This window comes from Mesocricetus auratus, unplaced genomic scaffold (assembly GCF_017639785.1).
Source record: "Mesocricetus auratus isolate SY011 unplaced genomic scaffold, BCM_Maur_2.0 Super-Scaffold_100676, whole genome shotgun sequence".
Classification (NCBI taxonomy): Eukaryota; Metazoa; Chordata; class Mammalia; order Rodentia; family Cricetidae; genus Mesocricetus; species Mesocricetus auratus.
The window spans coordinates 168,747,685-168,773,610 of record NW_024429266.1 but is presented as its reverse complement, the minus strand read 5'-3'; the positions used below and the strand labels follow the sequence as shown (position 1 = coordinate 168,773,610).

Below are 25,926 nucleotides of genomic sequence, written 5' to 3'. Positions count from 1 at the left end.
CAAATTTGAAATTAATAGAGCCTTAACTAAGTAAAAGGTGAAGTGACTAACATGGGATTTGCTAATTTCAAGCAGCCATTGGGAAAGATGAGTAACCTGATGACATTCTTATCTTTTAAAAAATCAGTTTTAAGCAGATATTAAACAACACTGCTCCCCCACCCCCATCCATCCTCCCACCCCCCCTTAAGGATTTTCACACTCTTACCCCAAGGTGCTGATAAATCCATTCGTAGATCCCTCCGCATACAGAGAACAAATGTCTCCAATATGTAGGAAACTAGACATTTTGTCAGACATGTCTTTGTTGAAAATCCTAGACAAAGTAAAACATGCAACATTGTTAGCAGAAGAGAAATGATGAGGGAGGGGGGAAAATGTCACAAAGATTTGGCTTAGCTCAATTTCCCGAGTGCATTACTTAAAATTCAAATTTAAATAGGCCTTTGACAAGCAGGCGATTCCATAAGCCAAACGAGGACATATGCAACTACATTCTGTTCCGTGTATTAAACTCTGGATATCATTTGATTCTAACAAAGCCACATCCAAGTCAGGCTCAGCTGGAGGACCCCTCAGCAATGCTGCCTGCCCAGACAGCAGGGAACCCAGCCAAGAACTCCAGAGACTAAGGATCTGGAAAGTCTGACATAGGACACATTAGCATATCCAGTGTGCCTCAGGGAGCATGAAGTCACAAGGAAACACCTGGTACAAAACTTAGAACTGGCAAAGCTGTGGGGCCTGGGTTAAGGACTTAAAGTAACAAAATGACATTAATCAGAGGAAACCTGGGAACAAGTATCACAATGCTGTACAGGCCAACAACAGTACAGCCTCACACAAATGCTGCTACATGTTTTTCCTTCTTTATCAGGAAATACTCCTGGATGTACCAAGGCCCTTGCCCATGCTCAGACCTAGGCCTAAACCCTAGTTTAGTAAGAGTTCCTGGGTAGGTTACGGGGCTAGTTAGAAGTAATTCAAGAAATCTCTACAAAGGCCAGAAATTATTAAGCGTGCGCACGCGCGCGCGCGCGCGCACACACACACACACACACACACACACACACAAAGTGAAGTGATTCCTAACAACAGCTTTCACCAGGGCCATGAACATTGAGGAACAGGAGCCAACTGCAAGACGTTAAACTGACATTCGGCAAACAAACTGAGCCATGTGGGAAGCAGTGGTGCTGGTAGGGACCGCAGAGTTTCCCAATGTTTCCTCAGCACCTGGTGTGTAGATGCCTGAAGTGTCTGGGTTTTCCTCCAAGCCAAGACTCCTCTGAACACCTTTCCCCCCTGTCCTGACTCAAATAAATCATTTGCTCCATGGGGCCACGAGAGCTGTAATGATGTAGAGGGGTAAAAAGCCCTCTCTTCCTTCCAACTCTTCTCTGGGTGCCAAGTTTTCCTCTGCAAACTTCTGGAAGCTTTCTCCTCCCTCAGCAGGAATGCCAGATGCGGCAAGCAAACCGTTGAGAAAAGCCACCTCCCCTGGCCTTTGAGAAGCTGCAGAGAAAGCTGCCCACCGCTCCAACAACCCAGACACTTCAGGAGAGACAGACACAGACTTATTTATAGAAGAGTAAGCAACCAAGAACATAATCAGCTCTCAGACAAAACAGCGCTCATCTCTAGAGCTGGAGGAAGGACACCCAAAGAGCATGCAGAGGGACAATACACCACATACTGCTCTCCAGAATCGTGTCAATCACGTTGCTATTTCTTCCTGAGGATGTTATAGCCAGAGCCAAAGCAATGTTTTGCACAACTAGCACAAAGGAGACACCAATGGAAACCACCCCCCTGGAAAAAAAAAATCACTACTGCCTTTATGACCTTCTATTTAAAAGTTTTGTCATACAGAACCAGAAAATTAGTATACTTCTGGGACCAATATTTCCTTTCTTTAGAGAGAGAGAGAGAGAGAGAGAGAGAGAGAGAAAGAGAGAGAGAGAGAGTTTTGAGATAGCAGATCATATGATGTACCCCAGGCTGGCCTTGCCTCAGACTCTCGGGTGCTGGAATTAAAGCATGCACACCATACCTGGCTCATGGCAGGGTCAAACCCCAAGCTTTATGTATGCTGGGCAAGTGCTCTGCCTCTGAGCCCAACCCTCCACCCACAACTGGGATCAATTTTAAGTGAAAAAACTGGGGACCATGATAATAAAAGCACCAGACGATTGCTTTGCTTCCTTGGACTAAGGGATTGGATCCAGGGTTTTGATATGCTAGGCAAGTGCTCTTCTGTGTAGCTACATCCCAGTTGTAGGACTGATTATCAGAAAACAATTTCTGTTTGACTTCTGAGTCAGACCAAATTTGTGTCTGCACATACTGGCCTCCCAGAGGACCAATGGGGAGTTGCTGGATGCAGGAGGGCAGGAATGTGCTTAGGCAAGACAACCAGGGCCTTATTTATCCAGGGTGACTAACGCTCTCCTCCCAGGCTTGTACTTCTAAAGGCCATTTGACTCCGGTGAAGACCAGGCCGGAAAACGGCCATATGACGCTTCCTTAGGATCTGCATCACCTTCTGGGTATCTATCTGAAAGGTTCCCTTACTATAAAGCAGCAGATATAACCCAGTGTTATATTATGGCAAAGCATGACAAAACTAGTAAGGCCAGCAACCTACAGTCACAATAAGCCCCGTACTGCATTTGACACTAAGAGTCTGCATTAGTCCTATTTGTCCCGTCCAGGTTCTAACCAGACCCCACTCTCCCTGGCTACTGACATCAGAGGAGATGGAACACTTTCTGAGTAGTATGGACTGCTTCCATTCCACTGCTAACTCAAACAGCGAACACCTGTCAAGAACTACCATGTCCACCACAGCCAAGAACTTAACAGACCCTCTTTCAGAATCCTCTAGACAAGTGCATGGCGTGAGACAGGAACCACCACTGTTACACTATTTTGCTGTTGGGGAAACTGAGGAACAGAAAGGTCCACATGCTTGTTCATCATAGGTAATTAACAAATCGGGAGGCACAGAGTTAAGCCAGGTCTATTAAATTCTGAAGCAGACCTATTCATCAGCAGTAATCCCAGGGAACAGGCAAAACGGTTGACCGTTCTTATAATCTGGACAACAATGGAAAACTGTTTTTCCCCCTTTATGGATAATTCCATTCATTTTTTCCCACACTGCCAAATTTCTCATTTTCTACCTTAGACATATAACACTTTTGTTCATTCAGAAGAAAGGTTAAGTGTCTTCTTTCTTACCCATATGCTTATTAAGTAGACAAGATAATTGAACAAGTAACCTTTTGCCATGGTTTACATTTTCCAAGAAAACAGAGGCCAGTACACCCACCACCGTTAATGATCCTCAACTGGGCAGTCTGCCAAAGGTCCCAATTTTAAAAAGGAAGGAAGAAAGGAAGGGAGGGAAGGAGGGAGGGAGGAAAGGAAGAGAGAGAGAGAAAGGAAAAAGAAAAAAGAAAAATGCAAGGATCCTTAGGGCAGGCTCCTTCCCAGGGGAATCAGCAGTGACTCCCTCCTTGTACAAGATTCGAGCAGGCAAATAGCTTCCAGGTCTGGCTGGAAACCTCTGGGTCTCCCCTGGTCTGCTTTTAGGGGGGGGAGGGGTAGAAGAGAGGAGGAGAGATCCTGCAGCAATTACTGGTTGTGTCCCGAAAGGAAAACCTCAGGCCAGCAGAGTCAAAACTCACAGGCATCTGGGGCTGGAGGGAAGAGGTGGGAAGTGGGCCGGGCAACAGTCTTCAGGAAGACTTCCTGTTGTTTAGAAGCAGGGTGGGAGGCCACTTCTTTATCTGAGTGTGCGCCATTTGTGCCTGCAGGTTTCCACCCGCTGTGCTCAGGGCTCCCAGATCCCTCATACACAATGCCCAAGGTCACGATGAGAAAAACAGAGCAGGTACCCACCTGCCATAGAACTCATCATAACTGGGCGACTTCAGTGCTACCCGGACACCTAGGGCTCTGTGCCAGGCTTACTGGTCAGCCTAAGACTCCATCCATTGTGGCTCTCCACACATAAGCTATTCCTGTCACCCCACCACTCCCCACATAGAATGTTCTCAAGAGTTCATCTCACTGGAAGACAGGCAGAAGGCCCCAGGCCCAAAGCACCTGTACTGAACCCCGGTTCCGCCATTTACTTAGCATAGGAATTCAGAACTTCCTTAAGCCTTGCTGTCCCCAGCTATATGCTAGGTCATCATAAGGCTTGGGTACAAGACTTTGATAATCACCAGCAAAGCCCCTTGCATCAAGCCATGCTGCCATCTTCATGACCTAAAGTGCCATCACCCTCGCCCTGACTGACGGTGGCTGAGGTACCTGTCAGACCAGGATTCTTTCAGAGCAGCTGGGTCAGAGCAGCGGGAGTAGCTTGCTGCCCTGGGAGGTGCGCATGCACACTGGAGCCATAGCAACTGGACGGAGCTCCCACTAGCCTCTGTCTGAACTTCTCAGGGACCAAGCAATGGGTAAAGGGAAGGGGATATGTGACTCCATTCCTAAGGAAAGAGCAAGTACAAACACATGAACACGGAAATCTGCTCTGAGAACAGAAGCCAGAGGCACTCACTGTCTAGGTATGTTCTCTGCCTCCCAGATACTTTTCCTGGGTCTCACCATGTGCTCTGCTAGCTCCTATACATTGCCACATCTGTACCCTGGCAACAGCCTCCAGGGCTCCGCTCCTGGCTGCCCACGGCATCTTCACAAGCTATAAGGCATTCACGGTTGCCTGCCTAGCCCACCCCTTCTCCTCCACATGTCTGAGCCTTGAAGACACCATTTGACTCCCTTCTCTCCTCTCACACCTCCCGCAGCTCTTGCTCTAGTGAAAACAAGCCCTTCAGACCTCAATTCAATTGTTATTCCTACCAGGCCACCACAGGATGAGGACAAATGCTTCGGTAACTTGTACAGACTAGGCCCCTGAGAGATCTCCTTCTCAGCCTGCATCTCTGTTACAAGCTCACATCTATCTGTGTGATGTTTGTCGGACACCCTTGAGGGACAGGCGATTCCCGAGCTCTGTTTTGTGCACAACTGCATCTCCAATGCCTTGCGTACAGGAGGTACTCAGAAAATATATGTCAAATAAAAGACTGATGTTGCTGAATTGAACATCAAGTCTTGATGTTAAACCCCAACATCACCAAACCCATTAAGTCTTTAACCTCACTGTCACCAGGGTCTCAGCCAGTATCGTTTCTTCCCCCGCCCCATTTCCCTCGTGTGTATGTATGGGGGTACATATGAATGAGTGTGAACATCCACAGGGGGCTGAAGTCGATGTTAGGAACCATCCTCACTCAACCCCAGTCTTTCACGGAAACTCAGAGCTCTCCCGATATGTCTAGTCTCACTGGCTAGCGTGCTCCAGGGACCTGCTGTCCCCATCTTTCAAAGGCTGGAATTCCAGGCAGGTCATTATGGGGGTTCCGCATTTATATGGGTTCTGGGAATCTGGGCTGCAGTGCACACCCTTTGCACAGCAAGCACTTTAACCACTGAGCCATCCTGCCAGTCCCAAATACCTTGTTTATTTTTTTTATTTATATGTACGTGTGTGAATGCTTACCCATATGTGCACTACATGCATGTAGGACCCTCAGAGACTAGAAAGGGGCAATGAATCCTTTAGAGCTGAGCTACTGGCAGTTGTAAACTGCCATACCCATGCTGGAACTGAAACTGAGTCTTCAAGTGCGCTAACCACAGCGCAATCCCTCTAGCCCCAAGTCTCATCTTAACTAGACTCTTGAAAGGGGATAGTCTTCTCACATCTTAACACACGGTTGACATATTTAAAATTCACACTCAAAAACTGCACAATTGAGTTATACCAAAAACAAAACTGAAAAAAATCATGTTGTAAATAAATTTATGATTTTGTGTTGGGCCAGATTCACAGCTATCTTGAGGCACATATGGGGTATGGATTCAACTCACCTAGAAGTCTACTTATTTTTCTGAAGCCATGGGTTTCCCCTTAATCTATTCTGAGCACAGCCAGCATAATCTTTTGGAAACATCAACCAGACTGTTCTTACAACTTTCTGAAATGAGAGGCAGGTGCAGTTTTCACACCTGTGGTCCCAGCTCTTCCTGGGGCTGAAACAGGAGGGTCTCTGGGCACAGGCATGGTGGTTGCTGTTTTGCTACAGTTGTGAGCAATGAAACATGAACCACAAAACTAAAAAAAAAAAACCACATGGAGCTTACGGGGAAAGGGAACAAAGGGGGATAGGTGCTGACCAACAGGGAGCAGAGATGGAAAGGGGAGGGGAAAGGAGGGGGGAAAGGAGGGGAGAAGGGTAAACAGGTGGGAGGCGCTCGCTTAAAAGGGAAAACTTGCACATGCGTACAGAGCCCTTATGCAGTCACGTAACCAACGACATGCCTGTACAACACAGGACTCTTTGAGCTGTCTAAGCATCTGCCTGAATAACAGTGTGTGTGTATCCTGCCCATTGTCTGGGGGCGGGGCCAGCATAGTGCCTGAATCCTTACAGTGGTAATATCTCGCTTGTACAAATAAAGTCTGTCTGAAGATCAGAGAATGGAGCTTGCCACTAGCTAACCACGGAGACATGGAGGTCTGAGAGTGTATAACAGAGACCCCACATCAAAAAAAAAATCTCTTCCAGCCCTGCCTGCCCTCCCTTCCACACCATGACAAGTCTCAATGAATATTTCCCAGAGTCCCCATAGTTCTCACTACCTAGACACTCCTTTCCCTCCCCCACACGACTTATATGGCTAACACCATCACCTTTGCAGCCTAGTACCATATCTAAGAAGCTCTGTCTGCTCCCAAACCAGAGCGATATGGAATCACACTTCCCTCCAGGGTAACCCTGTCACCCTCCTGGACCTCCTGTCATTGTCAACCCATCACTTGTCTGCTCTCTAGCTTGTTTCCTCACACCGCAAACCCACCAGGGAAGGACCACTGTTGTCTCACACTTACAGCAACCCAGCACCTGGGTCATGACAAACAGTCACCATGTGCCATCTTATCTGTGGTCAAAATTATCTGGCACTATTTGGAGATGGTTGTTTTCTAAAGCTAATTAAATTAACACTAAGATTCTAAACTCTTAGATCAGTGATGTATATAGCGCTTAGACCTGGAGGCCCTTTTTAGATTTCAATGAGAAATAAAAGAACAAGAAGCAAACGTCTCTTTATTCCTAGACAGCTGCTCTGAGCTCATCCCTGTTGACCTCCACTCCACCTGTCAAAAGAGGCACAAGGATGTGGACAGGAGTATACGCTTAGAAACAGACTCGGACTGCCTGTGTGCGCTCTGGCTGTGTGCCCTTAACCGGCCTAGCTTCTCTGAACCACAGCTCCCTTAGATGTAAAAGGTGGAAGGAGGGAGTAATTCTTTGCATCTTTCAGTATCACTACGGGCATAAACCAAACAATCCGCAGAAAGGGTTCAAACACAACACCTGGCTCTAAGTGCTCACTCTGCATCTTTGAACAAGACTGAAACCAAAACACTGACTCTAGTTTCTTCCACATTTTCATTCCTCTCTGCCCTTAGCTTGCAATTCCTCTACTTGAAATGCATTTCTTACTTGGTTGATACGTTAAGAGAAAAATAAAAGCTGGAAAAAACACACAGGCCCCGAGATATTTAAATCTTCTGCAAGTCCATGGGGCGTCTGTTGTCAGTACAGCATGTCCCAGGTACCCAAATTCACGCCACCCAAGAGTCAACCCACAATTCCACTCCCTCTCTCTCTCTCCTTCCCACATCAAACCAGAGGCCCTGCTGGGAGGGGGGGATGGCAGTGATCTCTTCAAAGGGCTGATAATTTAATTATTTAAAACCTCTCCCATTTTGCTGTAAAAACAGGCTGAAGCACAGCCTAACTGAAAAGAAACTATGTTCATTTAATTTTAAGCAGCTCCAGATAGGTTTTACATTTCGTTTTGTAAAAGCTCTGACTGGGGAGTGGGGGGGGGACTCGTTTATTATCATTTTCCCATCTCCTGCACACACTTAAATAATAGCACTTACATTCTTTTTTCTTAAAATTTTTATTTTAACTTTCGCCTACACACACAACTCAGAATTTAAAAGTTAAGAACTCCTCAAACTGAGTCTAAATTAGAATACTTTCATTAACTGAAGAGAAGTCATCAGAATACCACAGCTGTCATTTGTCACAGGATCCTTACAAATGGACAGGATGCTCAAGGAAAACAGAAGCCAACTTAGCACCAGTCTATGGGCCTCAGAACCACAGGTTATAGCCTGGTCTTTAGCATGAATGGCAGGCAGCTTAGGCTATATAGTGTGTTCTGGGTCTGCCTAAGCTACAGAGCAAGGCCTACTTTCAAAACAAGAAAAATAAAACCACATATTTGCACATTTGTGCCAAGAATAGCAGGCATTTTCTGCACTAACACGAAGACATCTGGCTACCGGAGCTGAACAGTTGCCTTTCAGCAACTGGAAAGGACACAAAGTCCACCGACAATCTGACCTTCAGTGCGGCCTTTAGAAGCCTCCCCAGAACACCATTCATTTCCTGGTGACCAAGCCCCCCACAGATGCTTTGATACCCAACTTTTCATAGTAACACACTTGCACACAATCAGCCCAGGGACACACAAAATACTCCCAGCAGTCTACACTGGAACTATTTACCTTCTCCCACACCTCAGCAGGCCAGTGCATTATCAACAGCATCCTTGGAAACTGAACAAAGACAAGAACTACTCCTTTCCAAGCTCTCAGAGCAATTCGTTTTGCTAAGACTGCTGAAATGCATGGCCACGCATCTCTTCCTGAACAGGAAGAAATGACATAGCCTCTAGACTTAGGGATGCTGGTTGGATCCTACCACCAGAGCCTTAGCATCTCCTAGTTTCAGAGGCTTCCTGTCATGCCCAACATCTCAAATGACTCATCTATCACATGAGGCAGTAGCCTCAACAGAGTCCCCAAGACCCTTTGAGTCAAGATTTCAGAGGAAAAATTAATATGACAACACCATGAAGGCATTTGTCTCTTTGCCCAGTCTCTTGAGTACACATTAGAGTTACCCAGAGCCTGCAAGACATGAGATTAGAACAGACTGGAGGCCAATGCAGATGTGTGCTATGTGAATCTCGCATTAAACCAGGCCTTAAAATGATCTACAAAACTACTCAGCAATACCATTCTTCATTTTAAAATATATATAGTTTTTGAGACAGGGCCTCAATACACAAACCTGGCTGGGCTTAAACTCACTATGCAGATGATACTTGTCTCAAACTCAACAGTGATCTCCCTGTCTGCAGCTCACCCAGCCATCTTGTTAAATTTTGTTCTAGAGAATATTTTCATTTTCTCACTTGAAAAAAAAACTTACTATGTACATGTGTAACTCCTAAAAATAATTTCGTACTATGTTTATAATATGATAAATATAGGCAAACACCTCATATCAATGGAAGGTATTGGAGTTTTTCAACAGGTTTTAAGCATGTAAAGAATGGTTTTTAAGCATGTAAAGGGTCCCAAGAATTTGAAAACAATACTAAGTTAAACTTTGTTGTGACATTTGATCTGACATTGACTGTAACTCAATTGCAAAGACACTGAAAAGGACTCTGTCACTCAACTTGACAAGGACGATTTCCTAAAGACACACACATTCAATACACATTAGGACCCTGTCCTAACATTCAGGACACATTAGAACCCCGTCCTAACATTCAACACACATTAGAACCCTTTCCTAAAGACACACATTCAAGTTCAGGCAGACAGTAAACAGACTAAACAAGGTAAATATAGTTACTATAATTACATGCAAAGAATTAAAACCAGCCTAGGGGCATGTATCATTGGGAAACCTTGGGTTACATCCCAACTGTAACCCAAAAGGGGGAATTTAAACTGGATCGTAGAACTGGGTTGCAGCTTAATTTTCACTGGTCAGAAAAACCAGATGACACATTTCGACTGAGACCTGAAAGTGAAGAAAGAGGCAGTCACAGGGAAGGGGATAGAACAAGGCAGAAGAATACTGTGGAAGGGGAAAGTCCTGGTACAAAGGCCCTACGGGCAGGCAGGAGCTCAGCAGGTTCAAAAGCAGACATCAGGCCATAAACTATAGAGCCGTAAGAAAGGAAACAGAAAGGGCCAAGTCAGAGGAGTGGAGCCAGGCACCAGGACACAAACCAGAGTAAAGCGTGTGCCTTTTTGTTTTGTAGGTGCCTGTGTTCTTCCATTGCCCACACTCCAGCCCCACTCTTGCCTCTACTCATAGTAACCTTGATAGAGTTAGTTACCTCAGCTTCCTCTTCTGTACGGTACCGTATATAAAGCTATGCTGCGGGTTGAATGAAAGGAAGAAAATAGCATGTGTGCTTCGCACACAGCAAACAGAACGGGAGAGACATTCCTGCTCTCTCGTTTCCCTGCCTTCTAATCTGCTGTTTGCTTACTGACTTCTTAGAGTCAGTTGAGGACAAGTCTTTCCAACCAGCAACTCCAAATGATGAGTTTAGGAAAGGGACACATTACAAGTTACACATTTGTAACCATGCCAGTACCAACTCCAGCAGAACATTCTCTGTGCTATTCCTAATAAAACCAAAAGGTATCATGCATGGGAGAGGGATGAGGATGATTGCATAGCTCTTACACAGCACAAAAACAAAACAAACAAGCAAACAAAACAGAGTTCTTGTCAAAGTCCTCGCGCTAAATCCATGTTGCCTCATTTAAAAATAACAACATTGAAAAGGTTCATCGAAAGTTAGCCAGGTAAAGAGGGGCTTCTGCGTGAATATGTATTTAAAAGTACCTGGAAAACAAGCAGGTCTCTCAGAACTGAGGCCAAAGACCTGTTCAAAAGATACCATGTCACTGTCAGGTCAAGCAGCCTCCAGTTGGGAGGGGTTAACAATGGACAGAGTCAGGCAAGCCATGAGGTCTTTCAGAAAGAGAAAGGAATGCCCCAAGAAGGAAGGGTGGCTGGCATGTGATCAATCTCCTGGCCAGAGGCCAAGGAAACTCTGTCCTGAGGAGCAGAAGTCTCCTCACCATGTCCTCACACGGGGACATATATGGTAATATGGCTGTAAACCCACAGTAGGGAAAGCCCAACACTTTTATGGTTTGTGCTCCCAAGACAGAGGAAAAGGTTTTCTTTTACAACTATCTGTTTCTGCTCCTGGGCTCTCTCGGGTTAATTTCTGAACTCCCTTTAGGCAAAGATGCTGGATGAGATTTCTACTGCCAGAGTAGGATGAGCTGCAGAATATTCTGGAGTTGGACACAATGCTATCCTAGCCTCGCCACACATTCACACAGGCCACCCCTTGCTGTCTTGGCCTATCAGAAACCATCCTTGGAAACACCACATTCCTGTTGTCATGTAATTAATTCCTTTATAAAAACCACTGCTCGGGGCATAGAAATCATACGCAAATGCTTTCATTTTCAGCCCGTCCCAAAGGAAATGATCGTCTCAGAAGGTTCAAGGCCCTTTCTGCCAACCTCAGAAACTCTGTTTAGTTATTCTAAATCTCAAGTTCTAAGCAACAGTTTAGTTTAAATGATGCCCTTAGGGCTGGGATGCATTTCAGTGGAAGAGAGCTAGCCCATGTGCACGAGTCCCTAGGTCCATCTCCAGAAAGCTGCCCCTCGCATACTTCACACACAAGTCTACTTAGCCTTCCACACACATCTACTAAGTAGTCGACCCTGGAAACAGGTCCACCTTTTACAAAGAGTTATTCCTCAAGAAAGATGCCGGTATGGACGTCAATAAGAGAAGGCAGTCACAAGCTCAGAGCTGGCCAGTTAAAGTGCTGGGGAATTGGTGGTTAACAGCATGGAGCCAACAGTCCTCATTTTATATGTGCGGAAAAAAACCAACAGTCTGGCGATTTCATGGAGGTCACAGAGCCTAAGAGAAGCCAATGACAGACCATGGGGCTGTGGATACCAGGACCAGCACTTGTGAGAGGTGGGAAAGGGTGTTTATTTTGCTAAGAAGTTCAAGGGGAGCCAGTGAGATGGTTTAGCAAATAAAAGTGCCTCCTGCCTCTGTCTGATAACAACCTGAGTTAGATCCCCAGGGAGAAAGGATTGCTCCAAGTCATCCTTTGACCACCACACATGCACCAAGGCATAAACATACACATGCACATGTGCACACATGCACCATGGCATGCACATAAACACACAGGTGTGTGCACACATGCAGATATGAAGCAAACAAATAAATGTGATTTAAACATTTCTAAGTAAAAGTAGGCCTCAGCTTCAGAAGAAAGCCCTCTGCCTGTCTAAACTGAACCAGCAAATCAAGTTAAATCAGTCTCTTCAGAGATGTAATTGCCTACTCTACCACAGGGCTCCCAATCCTGGCATGACTGACATTTGGAGCAGTTCTTCACGAGAAGACATTTTCCTCAGCACCACAGTACATTGGTTCTCAGCTTTCTTAATGCTGCAATCCTTTAATACTATTCCTCATGTTGTGGTGACCCCCCCAACAATAAAAAGCATTTTGTTGCTACTTCATAACGGTAATTTTGCTACTATTGTGAATCATAATACAAATACCTGATATGTGACCCCCAAAGGAGTATGATCCACAGGTTGAGAACCACTGCTATAGCACAATGGACATCATTGTTCAAAGCCTCTACATTAGTTACCAGCTGGACCTCACCCCAAGACTCACGGATTACCAGCTGGACCTCACCCCAAGTCTCACTGGCTACCACCTGGACCTCACCCCAAGACTCACAGGTTACCAGCTGGGCTTTACCCCAAGACCCATGGATTACCAGCTGGACCTCACCCCAAGTCCCACTGGCTACCAGCTGGGCCTCACCCCAAGACCCATGGGTTACCAGCTGGACCTCACCCCAAGACTCACAAGTGTGACAAGCAAAATGTCTCCTGAAAAGGCCTAATAACCCAGTTGAGACCTATCCTGACCCTAGGGATAGGTGTGTATGTTTTTTTCCAGTTTGATTATACAGTTTGGTGACAATGATCCGAAGCAGGTGTTTTGAGTGGAGAAGAACGGTATGTGTGTATATGTGTGCAGAGGCCAGAAGTCAACCTTTAGTGTTGCTTCCAAGGAGCCCTCCAACTTGTTGGCTTTTTGGTCTGGTTTGGCATTTTGAGACAGGGTTTCTCTGTGTAGTTCTAACTGTCCTGGAACTTACTGCATAGACCAGGCTGGCCTTGAACTTACAGATCCTCTTGCCTCTGCCTCCCAAGTCCTGAGATTAAAGGTGTGCGCCACCACTGCCTGGCTTGCTTTTTGTTTTTGACAGAACCTCTCACTTTGACCTGGGGTTCCCTGATTAAGACAAACTGACTGACCAGTGAGTTCCAGGGATCTACTCCACTTGCCAGCATTGGGATCACAAGTGCACACCTGTGTTTGTATGTGGCTCTGGGGGCTGGACTGCGGTCTTGCTGCTTACAGAGCAAGCACTTTCCTGACTGAGCTATCTCCCAGCCCCCCAGCCCCAAGCAGGTATTTTTATACCTAATCTACAGAAGAGGAAACAGACACACAGATGTTCCATGTTTTGTTGATATCTAAGAAGCAGTAAACAGGAGGGGGCTCAGGAGCCCCCGTCCTGTGGTACAGCAGGGTGCAACACGTACAACAGCAGTGTGTTTGTTTCAGTACCCTGTTCTCAGTAGTGAACACTCTCACACCCTCTCTAGCAATCCCCAAGCTGCATGCCCTCTAGAGAGCTGTGGTGAGCGACAGCTCACAACCCTACCAAAAGAGCAGCTTAATACATTTCCACGTGTTCTTCACATCTCTCTGCACGCCAAAAGGGTTTTCCAAAGTAATATGGCAATTCAGAGAAGATTTAATCAGCAGAGAGGTACAGAGCATTAGTTTCTTCTGAGAAAGAGCCTGCAACCTTCAAAGACAAAATGGGTATGGATTACTTCATTCAACAAATATGCTGTGAGCTCTTCCAATGTGCTAGGGACTCTTGAGGGTTAAGCAAACAAAAAACAGCCGTGAAGAAAACAGAGATCAAGATACAGAGAGTTTCAAATGACACAAGTCTCAAGTAAAAGGAAAAGCTGCACAGAGGAGGAAGAATTTGAGTAAGATCCTAGGGAACAGGAAGACTTGACATGCAGAGTGTGGTGAAGTACACGGCAGGCAGAACACACACACATTCACACACATACACACACACACATTCACACACACATTCTCACACACAACACACACACACACACACACACGGCAAGGCAAATAAATGAATGCCCCTAAGTCTTTTCCTATTCAGAAATAGATATGGAATACTTTTAAGCTGTCTTTGCAAAACAAAAATCACCCCCCCAGGTTAAACCCCCCCCCATGCAAGCAAACAAGGGCACTTGGAGGCTGGTGCTATTTTCCTTTGCTTAGATTTTCCTGATGAGTAACTTTATACCCAGGGGTGCAGACATTCTGTGATAAGAGAAGTCTCCAAACATCAATTCCCCCAGTGTCTATGGACAGCAGGTTAAAATATAGCGGCACCTGCTACTTCATGTGACTACATGACCCCTGGGCTCTCAGGTAGCTTGTGGTCTCTTTCTACCTCTAGGTCCAAAGCTATAAAGCATCTTCAAACATAAACACAGAGCTCTCCTTTTTTTGTCAGAATTCTGCCTAGTGAGTCAGCCTGTCTTTCCATTTACCTGAAAAGGAGAAGGCTGCCAGGGTTGTGTACAAAGGTGAGCTTCAACAAGTAAGAACCAGCCATGAAACACAGGAACTATAAAAAGGCCGCTGCTAACAGAACTGGGCAGGCATCCTCTAGGACAGACTTTCTCAAGATACCACCTGAGGGTCTTCCTAAATGTTAACTGATACAGGTCCAGGTGGGACCTGAGAGTACAAATAGCAAGTTCCCAGGTGACACCAAATGCTGGTCCATGGACTACATGGATAGAAAAATGTATACAATGTTTCTCAAACTTTTGACTGAATCCAACAGCAAGAGAAATAGTGAATTTAACAACATAATGTGTTCTCTTTCTGTGTTTGTGTAGGGGGTTAGTTGCTGGAATGAACACATGGATCTATTTTGTTATTGTTTTGCCACTGGGCTGCTTCACACACAATAAGCACATACTCTGCCTCTGAGCTATTCCCACAGCCCAGTTTCAGTACAGATTAAGCCAGGATAATCCAAAATTCAGAATGCTCAAAATTCCATAACTTCTTGAATGCTGACATGACACCACAAAGAAAATTCCAGACCGTAAAACTACTTCCATGCACAAAACCACTGAAGTCTTGTCTGAGGTTATCTTCAGACATTGTGTATAACGTGCAAGTGAGCTTCAGTGTTTAGACTTAGGATCCATTCCCAAGATGCCTCCTGTCCACATCACTGGCATACACTTGGCTGTCTTCTATTCATCCTGCTTCATTGCAAAAGTTGAGCAAGCTGACTTCCCCACCTCTAGATGGTGTGCCATTAAGAGGTGTGAACAGCATTTTTGCTTAACCAGAAATACACTGAAAGTCAGATCAATTTCTTTTAAGTTCAGATTACTTTTAGACTCCCTTGAGATAAACAAGGATATATCAAAAGGGAAATGTTGTCACTAAGAAACATTCAGGTAAACCAGGAGCAGTGACACAAGTCTTTAATCCCCAGCTCTTGGGAGGCAGAGGTAGGATAATCTCCATGAATTAGAGGCCAGGCTGGTCTATATAGTGAGTTTTAGGACAGCCAGAGCTACATAGTAAGACCCTGTCTCAAAAGAGAAAGAGAGAAACAGTCGGGTGTTTTACTTTTTATTTCTGTTTTATCACCTACAAGATGAGGGCAAGAATGCTCCTGCGGTCCTCAGCAAAGGTGTCTTATGTCATTTCCCTCTCAAAAGAACAAGGGCTTCCTGATGAAAAGGGCGATTCATGGTGTGGGACATCATAAGCCTGGAACATCTTGCCACACAGAAAGGAAGAAAACTATGAGAACTTTCAAGATTTTGTCAAAAGTCTCAGAAACCAGCTTGAACTCTCTCACTGACTTCAATAGCTACAAGGCTGGGCATAGTGGCACACAAGTATGTGTAATCCCTGTACTCAGGAGGCTGAGGCAGGAGGATCACTAAGTTGAGGCTTACCAGGGCTACACGGTTACCCTGTCTCACAATCAGAAGAACAAAAGTGGGGTGGGAGGAAGATGAATAAAAATAACCGCATGAAGAAAAGCATACAACACCCAAAATGGTACTTTTAAAGAATACCATATTCAGGAATGCCCAACAGTGGCCCTAGCTATATTTTGAAATATATTGTACCCTCCGAGGGCAAAAATAAATAAATAAAAATAAAAAAGGAATCTGACTTGAACTGAGTCTCTGTATCTAACTACTAAAATACGATATATTGTAGGTTGCTGAGTTAGCAGTCACAGCTTCTACGCAATAAATGCCAATAGTACTCCCCCCCAGCACCTGCATAGAAGAGCACCCTGTGTTGCAGACTTTTAAGTATCTCATTATGTACCTACATAAAGAATTCAGATCCTAAGGATTCATGCTAAAATATAGTTGCACTAGTGTGTCTAAGATGGGTTTCAACATTATCAAAGACGAAAGGGGAAAGGGTGTGAGGATGCAGATGGCAAGATTAGTGCTGAGTTAACAATGGCTGAAGGCGGAGTACCATGAACAAAGTAGGTTCTGTGTAGTAAGAAGCTACTGTTGGGCATGGAGAGATGACTTAATGGCTAAGAGCACTGCTTCTCTTACGGAAGACCCAAGTTCAGTTCCCAGCACCGACACTGTGCAGCTCACAACAGCTTGTCACTCCAGTTCCATTACATCCAGTGCCCTTTTCTGGCCTTTGCAGATGCCACAACACATGCCACTGGCTTATGCTTGAAATCTTCTATGGTAAAAGTCTTCCTTACAAGCAAACAGGGCGAAAAAAAACACTTGCTTTGCAAGCTTGAGGACTTATGTCAGTCTGTAGAACTGACATATTTAAAAAACCAAAGCAACAACAGCAGAAAAAGAAAAGAGTACCTGCTTCACAGGGTTAGCCTAGTCTAACAAATGAGAAATGCTATAGTTCCATACGACGATTACCAGACTTGTCTTCTGTAATAAGATAGTGTACATTTCATTTTCTTCAGAGGACAAGATACACCAGTTGAGAACATTTGGATTGTTCAATAAATGATGAACTGTGAAGGATGCAGTATTTTTGTACTCTACTCATTTCACACACGTTATTTAAATAAAACCCCATCAGGAGCTGGAGAGACGGCTCAGCAGTGAAGAGCACTTGCTCCTTTTTCCAGAGGTTACAGTTTGTTTCTCAGTGCCTACGAGGTGGCACACAGCCACCTGGAACTCCAGTGCAGGGGATCCAGTGCCTGTTCTGGCCTCTGAGGTCACCAGGCATGCAGGCAGTGCACTTAAACAAATGCAGGCAAAACACTCACACATAAAATTAAAACAACTAATGAAATAATTAATTATTAATGAATGAAATAAAATCCCATCAGAGCGACAGACCTTTGGAAGAAGGAAATACGGGTATCTTCTTGCTAGCAAGAGACTCAACTGTCTGAGTTGAGAAGCCAAGCCAGCAAATGGAAGGGGTGTGACTGAGTCTTATTAAATACACAGATAATTTCTACCCATGGTGAAAAGTCTGGTTCTGCTCTGTGATAGCTGAGACAGATTCATTGTTTTATTGTGTGGCCTGCCCATTGCTTCCTAGCATTTGACAATGAACATGTAATCTTTGCAGTAATAATACAATTGGGAATTTCAGATCTGCCCCTATGACAGCATCTCTTTGCAGTTTTCAAGGAGAACCACTAATATGGAGCTTCTCAGAGATGATGAAACATGGTGCTCGGAGTCAAGTCATCCCTCTAAGTGAAATCTGATGGGCAGCAGAGTGGTGACAAGGCAGAAGGCTGGTGGATCCCCAGGACCACCAGCTGCTTCTTAGAATTTGTGGAGCAAAGCAGAAGCCGGTTCTACTCTTTAACTCAGGAGACTCCTTTCCTACTTAAGTAAACTTCAATGCCAGGAAACGTCACATGACAACCAGTCTGGAAATCTAGGTTTCTCCCATGCCCCCTGTATCAAGTTTCCATCTGGTATGTGGTCTTGCCAGCCCAGCCAGTCTCTTTAGAAAGCACAGTCGAGTTCAGCAATGCTGAAAACCACACTGGGGACCCTGTCAAGGTTCAGAAATCCTCAGAACTGCTGATGTGCAAAATCTGACCTTCACCATTGGACCTTGACTGCCCTTCCCCTTAAGCCCCTCCCCTGCCTCCTACCTGCAGCTCCTGCAACTCTTGTGCTGCCTCCAACACGGCCCACCTCCTTCTACTTCAGGGCCCCCACACTTTCTACTCTGGACTTCAGGATAGCAACATGGGGATATTGTCCACTTCTGCGAGAGCTCTGCTCAAATGTCCCAACAGTAAAGACCTCTGCTTTTCCTCTCAACCCCAATACAACTTTCACACCCCTCACACTGTGGTTTTTTATTTATTTGAATATTACATAAATAAAATTTACCAGTATTACCACAATTTTTTAACTTTTACAGACAGAAAGGCTGGGTTCATTAATCGTACTTTCCATTCCTTTAGCCCCTGAGATGTTACCAGTCTACATCCTGGCCCTATAAATCTCACTACTCACAGGGGACTTCCTACTACGATGATGAGACACTATATGTCTGATGATGGCTGGCTTCTTTCACTTAGCATAATAGTTTCGTGGTCTGAACACACTGTGACAAGAGTTTCTTCCTTTTCTGGGCTGAGTTTCCTGAACACATAAACAGCACTCTGCTTTTCATTCATATATTAGTAGACACTTTGGGGTTTTGTTTCTGCCTCTTGGCTAACGTGAGTGAGGCAACTTTCAACGTAAAACAAACTGTCAGTCCTTGCTTTGAATTCTTCAGATACCTAAAAATGGAAACGTCAAATCATATGATAGCTCTGTTTCATATTTTCAGGAGCGACCATACTGTTCTGCCTAAGAGCTACCTCTCACACTTCCACCAACGATACACAAGGGCTTCGGTGTCTCCCACCCCCGCCCCCACTTGCTCTCTGTTCATCTTCTTCTTGCTTGATTTTTCCCACAGTACTTAGCACCTGCCATACTGTAATGCTTACTTGATTATTTACACTGACTGCTTCCCACCAGCTAGGATTTAAACCTCCGAGGAACAGACTTGACTGCTTACGGCTATTCCCCAAGCATCTAGAACACAACTGATACATAGTAGGTACTCAAGAAATCTGCTGAATAGGCAATACAGAACACTTGAATCATAACAATTCTAACAGGGGTGAAAGTCTATTAGGTACATGGATCACACCAACTGCCTCCAACTATGACCAGTCTAAGGAATCTCATGGTTTAACAGGTGATGGTTTCAGGAGTTTATTCGGCTCTTTCCTCAATAGCAATCCTCTCAGAATCACAGACACTACCACAACTAGAAAGTCATAAAAGTAATGTCATTCATACCGTTGAGGTCAAGCCTAATCGCATTCATCAAACTTCAACAGCAAAAAAAGAAAAAAAATGAGCTAACACAATTGCATGCAATTCTAGTCATCAAAAATCTGCAAATTCAGTGCATTTGATTTTAAAAAGATCAAACCAATAGCAGACAAGACAGGGCACTGTCCTTGTGTAGATTCCTTAACTAGAAATATCCAAGGACAGCTTGACCTAGAAACCTAACTCCGGGCCTGCTTTTATTTTGGTGGATTTTCTTTTCCTGTTGTTCATATTTAGTATCTGTTGTTTCATTTGGTTTGTTTTTAAAGAGCTGTTTGTATTTAAAAAAACAAAAAAGTCAAACTAAAATTCCATGAGATCATTATTAGCTAAAAAGCCATGTGGATTTTTCTCAAGTCAGTTCCTTGCACACCACTGAATTGGTCCCAGAGTGTGCTACCCCTACCCCCACAGCCTGGGGTTTTGCAGCTGAAAACACTTTGAGGGCAAAGTCAACAGATCTTCCTTGTGGTGATTAACCTATTTCTCTTCTAAGCAGCCACTGCACCTCACATTCTTCAAGGAAGGCTGGCAAAGAGAATCACCTTGTTTGAATGGATGATAACACCCCAATGACTTCCATGGAGGGACCGGAGTGATTTACTTGGAACCTAAAGAACTTTTCCTGGTTGATTTAGAAGGAAATCTTGATGGGATTTTCTGTTTTGATTTGATTTCGTCAAAGAGCAGATTGTATCTTCAATGCACACGCTCACAACAAGTACACATCAACACAACTGATAGAAAAGAAGAATTAAGAATTTCAAAAGAAAGACAGAAATGAAAAGACGAAGAAAAACATTGCGACCAGGCAAATCAGGCCACAGGACAAGCTACCAACATTCCACAGATTGAACTGAAGCAGTTTAAGTTCTCCAATTATTCCGGCAGAGACACACCTGACTATTTAAACCTGTTGAGATGCCTTGATGTGAATGACCAAGATACACTTCAAATATGAGAAAGGCCTCATGCTGCAGCACGTGGACACTGGATTTCCTTTGGCTTTCCTTCTTAACTGTCCTGACTCAAGATTTCAGCATGAGGCCTTCCAAAATGAATTCGGCCCAACATTAAATCCTTCTACAAATATCTACACCCTTTGAGCCCTGCCAGGGGCTATGCCGGTTTCTTCATACATTAGGGCAAGTATAGTTAGTGTATCATTGATGGGACATCGGTAGGAATTATTGCATTAAGAGCAATGTGTTTACTATTTTTCCTAGCATCTCTCTCCCCAGCATTCCACAAACTTAAGCACAAGCCTGAGCTGTATCTCAGTTTCTTTGCTCCTATGTAAGGCCTTCTGTGAGACACAGCTCTGAACCTGGCTTACTACAACCTAATGGGGCAGTCTCATTATTTTTAGGCATTAGGTAGAGAAGAGTTTGTGGACCAGTTGTCCCTTGTCCGCAACATACTCCAAAAAGAAGACTGACCCCAATCTTTGGTCAACACTAGTCCACAGAACTAACCCTCCCATCCAAAAGCTTCCCGCTCCACCAGCACCCCTGAGGATCTTATCAACAGGAAACAAAAGCATTATACCACCATAATGAAGTATCTGGCTTTTATTCCCTAATTAGAAAAGCCCCAAGATTGTAGCCCAGGGAACAGCTAAATATTTAGGACATTAAAGAAGTTACCAAGAACCAGCTGCCCACAACTCCCCCACCCCATTAACCCGTTGTTTACTTGACTCACAAACATTCACAAGAAAAAAACGTGATGGACAAACCTGAAACCATGGGGGTGTCTGTGCACCTACAGAGGCTCTACTTTCTAGAAATGGAGTGTGACCATTTTTGGGGTAAAAAAATAAAAACAGGAGTCACTATATAGACAGAGAAACTGTGCCCTCAACTCCTCTTCCAAAAACAGGTATCAAAACAAGAGGAGCACTCTGGGTTCCTTGACATTCAGGTGGCTCCAGTCAAATCCTGGCTACTGTGTTATCCTCTGAACTCTAACTTCCCTTTAAGAAGTTCTCATTCTTTCTATTTGTCACTTTCATTTCTTGCAGTCTGGTCCACTGACTACATGCACGTCCATGAAGTGACTGTGTAAAACGGAGGAGTATTTCACTTTTGCTTAAAGACCTTGGCGGAGCAAAAGGTCTTCACTCTTAGAATTTAAATAATGAGCACGTCTTCTGGCCACAGTCCCATTTTACTGCATTTTGTTGTTGTTCCGTGTCCTCCCCCCACCCCCACTCCCAAAAAAAGAAACATCAGGCTGCTTCAGTTCTGAGCCACCTTCAAAAGTGGCTGTCACTGGATCTTTACTCACCAAGGACCATGACCAATTTTGACCACAGTTTCTCTTCCCTACTCTACCTCTACGGCTGCTACAAGAGGACTCGCAAAAAAGGTTAGGGCAAATCCCCTTTTTGACTGTAGCTTCCACACTCACCTGACCCAGGTCAGGCACTCTGTAGCCAAAGCAGGCCCAGCCAAGGATGCGAATCGTGATCCCTTGTAGTCAGCTCCTAAATATTTACAAAGAAAGAAGACTGAGTAGGGGACCCCGGGAGTGCCTATCAGAAATGTTCCCAAATGCGAGTTTCGACTTTTTTTTGCCCCCGTTTCCTGCAGATCCCACTCCCCACCTCCCAATTTAGTTGGCGGGATCTCTTGCCCCCAGATAACAGCAAACCCAGCTTGGTTATTTTCCTGTACATAGCTGACCAGAAAGATCAGGCACGCAGGAACTTCGAACACGACAGAGGTGGAACTAAGGGAAGTGCTGAGAAGATCCCAAAGCACTTGTTTCCCCGCGTGGAGGCCAAGTATGAGAAACACGCATCCTCATTGGGCACGAGCTGGGTCCACACTTCTTCACTCACCACTCCCCCATTCCCCCGGTTTTCTTCCGTTTCTTTTTTTTTTTAACCCTCCCTACTGGGGCCCCCACGCATGCATTCTACCAGCCATGCGGCGCAACAGGACTAGCTACATATTTAGAAAGATTATTTCCTTGAGCAAACTCATATGACACCCCCTCAACTGCCCTCCCACCCCCCGCGGGGGGACTATTTCCTGCAGCCACTCCAACAGTTTCCAACTTGGGGGAATGCCATTTCAGGACGGGGAAGGGGTTGAAGCCAGTCACTAGAGTGGAGGACATTTGGGATTGCTTAAACCTGAAAAAAAAATCAGACCTCCGAAATTGTTCGCAGGGAAAGAAGCCCCAAAATATACGCCAAGTGCATGCAAAGCCACCAAGAACTCCCAGAGATCAGGGCAAAAACTTCTGTGCACGGGAGCCAGTGCCAACTCCCCGCGCCCTCTGCCCGGCCCCAGCAGCTACCTTGGTGACCGGGGAGCCACGCCGGTTTAGGGGAGCAGGACCAGGAGAGGGGTTAGCAGCCGCTGGGCAATCCCATGTCCGCGAAGAGGGAGCTGGTTCCGTTAGGATGGGAGAGAAACACCCACACCTCCTCTCGGCGTGCGCTTTCTTTCTCTCCACCCCCTGCCTCCTCCTCCTCCACCACCACCACCACCTCCTCCTCTCCTCCCACCCCAGCAGGCTTGAGGAAACGCTTCAGCAGAACATCCACATGGTTACTGCACTTTGAAGCGGCTCCTGGCCGCTTATATAGGCCAGAAAGCTCCCTGGGCAATGTAGTCCCAGTCCCAGGTCGTGCCGGCGCCTGGGGCTGCTGAAAAGGACTACAGGTCCCAGAAGCCCCTGGGCTCTGGGGCTGGGTTCTAAATAGACGCGCGCGGAGACGGGGGCGGGGCGTCCAGCGGGACCGCCGGGGTTGCGAACCTATGTCTAAACATCCGACTCTCCAGGTTTGGAAAACACGACCCACAGTCACCCCTATAAACCATTCTCCTCTGACTGTCGTATCTTCGCTTTCCTAAAATCCAGGTGTCCCTAGGAGCCGGAGAGAGGGGAAGAGCTCGAATTACTGCTTTGGGAAGTTTTTACAAGCTATTAACCCATCTCCGCGTCCTGAAGCCAAGAATTTCAGAAATCCGAGGCGCAAAAACGCTAGTGTTTGCGGTCAAGGATTAGAGAAGCAGGTTTGTGTTTATTAAATCTGTTCTAGTTCTTTATTAAATCCTGCTAGTGTCTGTATGAAAAACTAAGTCTGGAGATGGAATGGTTCCTGCTATTGGGGACGCGGGCTTATCGTGTGAGATCCTTTTTGTGAATCCGAGCTGTGTCTTGTCTTTTTTCTCGTGGGGAGGAAAAGAAACGCAACCCTCTCCATTTAACAAATAAAGGAACCGTGTTGTGACTTGCCGAAGCTGCCATCGCGAAGCAGAAAAGAAATACGAACCGCGACCTCGGCCCTGACCCGGTTTCTAGCAGTCAGCCCCATTGCTCCTGGAATCTATAAAGGCTTAAGTAAATAAACCGCAAACCAAAAAAAAAAAAAAAAAAAAAAAAAAAGGGTTTCAGAGAGAGCTGTTCACACTGAGATGCTTGCGCGGTCCTGGGTTTCAACCCCTGCATCTGAGGTGAAGTGGGTTTCAATCCACCACCAAGTAGTGTCTGGGCGCCAGGCTGCAAAGTGCTTAGGGCTTTGGCTTTTGAAGAAGTGCTTGGGTCCCAGGCAAAGTCATCCTTCCCTGCCCCACACCCCAAACCAGATTACACGTATTCATTCCACAAACGTTACCCGAGTGTCATCTGGGTGCCAGGCCAGGCACTGTGCCAGGATATGAGAGCGCGCCAAAATATATCATAACATCCTAAGCAGGGTCTGTCTGCTCCCGCTAAAGACCTGCTACTAACAGTAATCCTTGTAATGCTAACAAATGGTTCTACTGAGCTCAGCCTGCATGCATTTTCTGAGTCATGCTATTGAGTTTTACCAACTCTGGGTTTGGTCTGTGTGGCAGGTGCACGACTCAAGACAGGAGAAAACAGGTTAGCTTCAGTCTCCGTTGCAGCTCCAGCCTGTAACTATACAATGCACTTGCTTTTTTGGGACCTCAATCACTATCTCCTTATAGGACCCCTCCCCCCATTTTAGGAGTAGCATCTGAGCCCTTAGGCAAATAAATCCCTGTCATTTCTCCACCACAGTTTTGCCTTCTAGAGAGGGATCAGATACTCATTAGTATCTACCTGCTGCCTTTCCCTATTGCTTGATCCAACAGCCTTGCCTGAAGCCTTGTGAAACTTTAATAACAAATGAGAGCAAAATAGCTATTAACTATGGGCATCTCATGGGTGCATGTTGTGTCCAGGCATTGTTTCTAAGCTCTTTAACTGTATCATTTCATCAATTCCTATTAAGGAGTCTTTGTTTTTAGCCCATGGGAACCTAAAGACATGCAGGTTGAGTTACTTCCTGGAAGGCACACAATTGGCTGGTCTTGGAAATCTAGCATCTGATGTTTCTCGATGTTTTTTCTTCCTCCTCTGGAAAACCCCCCAACTTGCCACAACAGAAAAATCCACACCGTTTCATATCTGTTGTTTCTCCTTTCCCCGCCATAAAAACAATTAGTTCTGTTTTCCAAGGACCTTTGATTATACCTGTCAAGCAATTTCAGCGCATTAGTCCATGATAATGATATAACTGATAAAAAAGAAGCGATTACTTCATGAGCTTCTAACTGGGAAACATTGGATTTGTAATGTGGGTTTCCCAAAGAATACTTGGTCATAGCTGAAAGGAACAGGTGGCTCATTTTCACACAGTAGACATAAGCCCCCTACCTACTTTATCCATGGTCTTCCCTCCCCAACCTAATATTCCAGTGAAAGACCATGTCTTACTATTGTTTATATACTGTAGTTCTCTAGACTCTAAAGGACTTACTCTTTTGTCTGCACATTTTTGTAGATTTCATAAGCATATTTTCTGAGCATGCAAACGGTTTAGCTGTTCAGATCTGTGTTCTATTTCAGTGTATGCACATAGTATCGTTCAACTTTTAGTAAGTTCTGGAAGCTGCTAGATCACAGGAAAGTACTCTTGTTAAAGGAAGTTCCTAATCATGTACAACCGATGTGTGGTGATGCTGACAGTGATGGATGCTAGGAAGAGTGACATCTTCTTTATGAACATGGGTTGGGAGGGGAGTTCCTGCTTCATTGTTATATTTTTTCATGGAAAGAATTTTTCTAGACCTGTATCTTCGATCCAGGAGCCACCAGCCATCTAGGCACCGAAAATGCAGATAGTTCTAACAAAGATATGAAGTAGTTGTAAAATATACAGTGAGTTTCAAATACTTAGTTCAAAAACAACAACAAACACCCTCAATAATTCATGTTGATTACATGATGAAATTGCAATACTTTGGATAGATTAGATTTCACAATCGAAATGACTCTCCCCCCATTTTTACTTTTTAAATTGACTAAAAATTCAGTCTGCAGCTCATGTTATA

General features: G+C 45.1%; 1 protein-coding gene across 9 annotated transcripts in view; it reads right to left on the bottom strand.

Annotated features, from left to right (window-relative positions):
• Itpr1 (inositol 1,4,5-trisphosphate receptor type 1) overlaps positions 1 to 23,050 on the bottom strand; it is a 343,520-nt gene extending 320,470 nt beyond the window's left edge. For all 9 annotated transcript variants that reach the window (XM_021224857.2, XM_013110375.3, XM_005066174.4 and 6 more), the window contains exons 1-3: positions 22,877 to 23,050; positions 21,980 to 22,055; positions 209 to 316 (exon numbers count right to left, since the gene is read on the bottom strand). In XM_021224857.2, the coding sequence (XP_021080516.1) occupies positions 209 to 300 (92 nt within the window). In that variant the 5' untranslated portion in view covers positions 301 to 316; positions 21,980 to 22,055; positions 22,877 to 23,050. The remainder of the gene's footprint in view (positions 1 to 208; positions 317 to 21,979; positions 22,056 to 22,876) is intronic.
• Between the last annotated feature and the right edge of the window lie 2,876 nt (positions 23,051 to 25,926).